This window comes from Merops nubicus, unplaced genomic scaffold, assembly GCF_000691845.1.
Source record: "Merops nubicus isolate BGI_N331 unplaced genomic scaffold, ASM69184v1 scaffold25434, whole genome shotgun sequence".
Classification (NCBI taxonomy): Eukaryota; Metazoa; Chordata; class Aves; order Coraciiformes; family Meropidae; genus Merops; species Merops nubicus.
In genome coordinates, this window is record NW_008603905.1 from 1116 (window position 1) to 5992 (window position 4877).

Here is a 4877-nt window from a genome sequence, read left to right on the forward strand (position 1 = left end):
GTTGGTGGTTTCGCCCCAGAAAAGCTGCATCAGCAATGATGTCATTTTTTTTTCACTATACTGGAATGTTTTTGTATCCAATAAAAAATACTTTTGCATAGAACCTGCTTGTGCTCTCTTGGTGTTAATTGATGAGGAGGCTGCGCCTTGGTCTTGGCTCTTGATGCCAGAGAAGCTGGATACACAGAGGAGAACCTCTCTTGGTGCCCCAGGGCAGCACAAAATGGGGCTGACAGCAGACTTAGAGGGAGGGGAGGGATCTGAGAGCAGGGTGCTGCTCAGGGTGGGGGTGGGCAGGAAGGTCCCAAGCAGGGAAGAGCAGTGCCACTCACCAGTCCTAGAGCAGAGGCACCTCTCCCTGGGAGCAGCCAGGCTGCCTTTGCTCCCTCCTCATGCGACTGGCTGCATCTACACCAGCCCCTCAGTCCCCTGCCCAGTGCCACTGAATGGGAAAATAACCACACTGGATGGCCTGGCTGGGTGTAGGGTGCCCTATTGTAACCCCACTTTTCCCCTCATGCAGTTTAGAGGGGCTGCTGGAGGCCCCTCAGCAATGCCAGCAGCAGGGAGGGTGAAGCCCATCACTAAACGCTGTGTAACCACCACAAGCACGCGTGCCCAGGCAGGCAGCAGGTACCCAGGCTGGCACAGCTGTGTGCCAACACAGCTCCACGCTCAGACAGCCCTTCCCTGTGGCAGCTGCAAGGAGGCTCCACTCTGCTCCACATGGCTCCAGCAGCAGGTCCCAGCCCTGGCACCACGTCCCTTAGAGCCCAGCAGCACATGCTCAGGCAGCAGCAAGACACCTCGTAGGGCACCACAGGTTCCTCCACACAGAGAGAGCCTGGAAGGAGCCAGAAACGAGAGCCTGTCCACCAGGAACCAAGCAGAAGAAGCCAGCAGATGGCAACACCACCTCACAGCGTGTTCACAGGAGTGTTCAGATCTCTAACAGGTCCATCTCTTGCTGCCTGGGGAAACCAGCAGCACCAGCCCAAACCATGCTAGAAGCAATGAGGTCTCAGATGTCCTGAGCTCCTCCAGCAATAGAACCCAGCTCCCACAGCCCCAGGGGAGCAAAGCCCATTTGAGGCCACAGGAACCCACACCCCACAGGCAGTAGCTCAGACATCAGGAACTCAGTCATTGAGTTGTTCCAGACCTGTCCTGCTTCCAGGATTTTAAAGAAGTCCAGTGTGAATGAAAGGCACCCTGACCTGAGGTGAAGGATGAAGCCCACAGGAGCCAAGGCTGTTCACACAGACAAGTTCATTCACAGGTACCCAGCAGAGCACTGAGAGCACCAACACTGCCAAGGGCTGCCCCAGCCCAGGGATGTCTCACTAGTGACTGGAGCTGAGCTCCAGCAGCAGCCGTGGGAGGCAGCAGGTTCAGCCACCAGCACACCACCCTCTTCAAGTTCTCCCAGGGATGCTGGTCCCACAGCACGTGTTGGTAGCAGAGTGCTCCACTTCCCACGTTGGCTCCAGGTCTCACCCATGGGTGCCAGGAACACGGAGGTCTGTGTAGCAGCAGCAGAGCAACATCTTCCCTGTGCTCCAGGGCCTGAGCCACTCGGTTCACTGATACTCACAGGGCATTGCCAGGCCTGCCCAGCTGCCTCCTCTGCACACCTGCCCCCCTTCCCACCTTACACTGTAGGACGGCTCTCTGGAAGCACCAGGAGATCAATAATTCCTAGTTTGCCTCCAGCTGCACAGCACACCACAAGCTGCTCAGCAAACCCACAGCATGGCCCTGAGGAGCTGCTGGCCCTCGGGGGGCAGCTGCCACAGCCAGGACCCCCCAGGGGTCTGAGAGCAAGCACCGTGTCCCTCCCTGCCCAGGGAAGGGCAGACACATCCCTGTGGAAGAGCCGGGTGCTGTACCCACCACAAGCAGCACAACTGTCACATTCCAGTCCACTCCCCCTCTGGTCTGAGCTGATTAAGAAACATGAACATGGTTGATTAGGATAGGTTTATAAAAATTTGTTTTTTAATCACACACAACTGAAGTTTGTGATGAAGACCAGGTTGACAGTCCCTTGAACACCAGCACGTGTAAGACACTGCGTTAGGCACTAGGCAGCAGCCCACATCAGTTAGTCTGGAAACAGGAGTGGCTTTAACACCTCCCTTCACACTCGTGGAGTTACAGGCTGTGCACCACACCCCCTCACCCGAGGCCTCCCCACCCCACCGCCGAACAGCGGGACACCGTGGGTATTCACACCAGAGCAGGGTTAACAACATCAGTGGCATCACAACCATCAAAAAAAAGGACAATTTTCTATACAAGATTTTTTGCAAAAGTTGCAACAGGATTAGTGCATTACGACAGAACCGGAGAGAGAGATAAAAAAAGAGCTGGCATGCTAGAGTCCAACACAAATAAAGACAACAGGCAGCTCGTTGTATGTACTATATTGACAAGATACTGATTGGTTACATGAAGAAACGTACAATACAAAATACAGAAGAAACCAGTTTTGCTTCCCTCTGCCCCACCCCAGAATACTCATAATTGATTTGGTCAATAAGTGGCTGAAGAGCCAGAGTTTGTGACTAATGCTACAGTTTAGTGGTTCTGGGCATACCGTACAGGGTCAGCCTCAGCTGTTACCCACGGGTTGTTTTAACCAGGTTGACTACACCTCGATATCCCTTTGCTTCCAGGAGTGAACTACAGCCCAGTGGGACCTGGGTGCCGCCTGCTCGCCCAGGGCAGGGGGAGCCGCCCGGGCAGACGCCAGGTCACGCATCCACCACCACCAGGAGAGGGAAGAGCAGAAGTTCATATATTAAAAAAGTGACTTAAGACTTAGAATTGAATTAGTATTTGTACAGAAAGGTGCAGGTGGAAGAACTCCCTCCAGCCTATGATCAGAAGGGGATGGAGCAATCTCAGCGGGCGCGGGCGGCGGCCGCTCTAGGGTAAGTGCGGTTGTTAGCGTGGGTTCCAGTCACGGCCCCGAGGCTCGGGCTCCTCAGTTGCTGCAGCACTGGCTCCTGCTCGGCTGACTGCTCTCCTGAAGGTCCACCACCCGATTCCTGCCCGGGCCACCCGGAGCGTTCTGGGGTTCGTTTTTTGGCAGTTTCTTGGCTAGAAAGGAAGGAGACGTTGCTCAGCGGCTCTGCAGAGGCCACGCTGCTCCCCCGGGCAGAGCGCAGGCCAGGCTCAGCCCAGCCCTGGCCCAACCCTCCCCTCCTCAGGAGTCTGGGACAGGACACAGCCAGCAGCAGCCAGCACACCCACTCCCAGGGAAGGCCTCATCAACCCCTCACCTCCCCAGATAAAGGGAGAGCAAACAGACTTTGCAAGGCAAAGGTTCCAAGCACTCCAGGAACGACTGTTTATGGACATATAAACCTGGTCACCCGCTCCAGTAAGAGCCCCCAGACCCTGGCTGGCACAGGAACTCCCATGGTTTCCAGCAGGCAGCACCACTGGTGCTCAGAGCTGCTCATCCATTACCTATTGCCATGAAGATTTCGTTCACATTCATCGCTGTCTTTGCCGACGTCTCCATGAACAGCAAGCTGTTGTCCTCTGCATACTTCTGTGCATCCTGCAAACAATCACACTGGAGTGGTGAAGTCATCCTGCCAAGAGGCCCAAGCCAGCTTCACACGCTCCACTTGCTGACAAAGCAAACACTGAAGAAACTGTCCCAGCCCAGACATCCCCCAGCCCCTGCCAGGCCAGCGTGGGGACAGACTGACAGCACAGCACGGCCGCTGTCCCGCAGCAGCACGGACTGTTTGGGAGCCAAGGGCAGGCACAGCACGTCCCCAGCAGCACAACTCCCTGTACTTTGGTTAGCTGCTGAGAGACACATGCTGACAACACACCAGAGCAACCCTGGGCATAGGTCTGAGGTAAGAGCTTCTCCCTGAAGTGTGCCTTAGACAAAGCAAGGGCAGAGAGCAGAGTGAATATTCACAGGTCTTGTATCTTAAAGACACTTTTTCATCCTCTGCTGCAGACAGCTGCAGGTGAGTAAGGCACCAAAAGAGACCAAAGACAACAGCTGGTGCACTGGAGGCCTTATTCTCCACTGTCCATAACTGTTGCCACCAAGAGCTACAAGTGCCAGGAAAGGAGCACAGGGGAAGGCTACAGCTCCCTCTGAGTGGCAACCAGGGTCCTCAGCAGCATAAATCCTGACTTCACTCTCCCTCAAAGCATTCTGCACACAGGCACCATCTCCCCCAGTTCAGTAAAAGCTGCTTTCCTGACAGACTCAGGGAAGAGCTGATCCAGTTCCCACTCACCTGGAAGTCCACAGCTCTCTTGGTAGCAAGGTCTGCCTTGTTTCCTGCTAGTGCAATTACAATATTTGGGCTAGCCTGCCTCTGCAACTCTTTCACCCAGTTCTTGGCTCGTACAAACGTGTCCTGGAAGCAAACAGGAGGCAGCAGTCAGGAAGGGCAGCCTCCCACTGCCCTGCAGTGAAGATATGATTAGCAGGAGTCTTTCCTGTAAGGAGCGTTCTGCCTCTACAGCACTTTGCAGCAGGATCCTCCACCCGCTCCCACGGCCCCGGCCAGAGCAGAGGGAGAGGCCGCTGTGGCGTGTGAGAACCCAGCACCCACGGGGGCCTCTGAGCTGGGGCACCCCCGTGGCAGGGGGCAGCAGGGGCCGTGGGCACGGGCAGCCCCAGCACTCACTGTGTTGGTGATGTCGTAGACGACGATGGCCGCCTGTGCCCCGCGGTAGTACATGGGAGCCAGGCTGTGGTACCGCTCCTGCCCCGCCGTGTCCCAGATCTCGAACTTCACCGTCGTGTCATCCAGGCACACCGTCTGCGTGAGGAAGGCGGCTGGAAGGGAAGGGAAGGGGTGAGGGGAAGGGAAGGGGGTGAGGGGAAGGGA

At 56.1% G+C, this 4877-nt stretch overlaps 2 protein-coding genes across 3 annotated transcripts in view; one reads left to right on the plus strand and one right to left on the minus strand.

The window, feature by feature from the left end:
* Positions 1-575, plus strand: part of LOC103771546 (heat shock protein 30C-like) — a gene marked incomplete at its 5' end in the record, with an annotated part of 1022 nt that extends 447 nt beyond the window's left edge. The window contains one exon of the mRNA XM_008938847.1: positions 524-575. Coding sequence (XP_008937095.1) covers positions 524-575 — 52 coding nt within the window. The remainder of the gene's footprint in view (positions 1-523) is intronic.
* Positions 576-2411: 1836 nt separating this feature from the next.
* Positions 2412-4877, minus strand: part of RAB5C (RAB5C, member RAS oncogene family) — a 3450-nt gene continuing 984 nt past the window's right edge. Inside the window, exons 2-5 of one of the 2 annotated variants that reach the window (XM_008938845.1) lie at positions 4674-4825; positions 4278-4400; positions 3478-3571; positions 2412-3105 (exon numbers count right to left, since the gene is read on the minus strand). In XM_008938845.1, coding sequence (XP_008937093.1) covers positions 2990-3105; positions 3478-3571; positions 4278-4400; positions 4674-4825 — 485 coding nt within the window. In that variant the 3' untranslated portion in view covers positions 2412-2989. The remainder of the gene's footprint in view (positions 3106-3477; positions 3572-4277; positions 4401-4673; positions 4826-4877) is intronic. The other variant, XM_008938846.1, reaches the window with a different exon arrangement.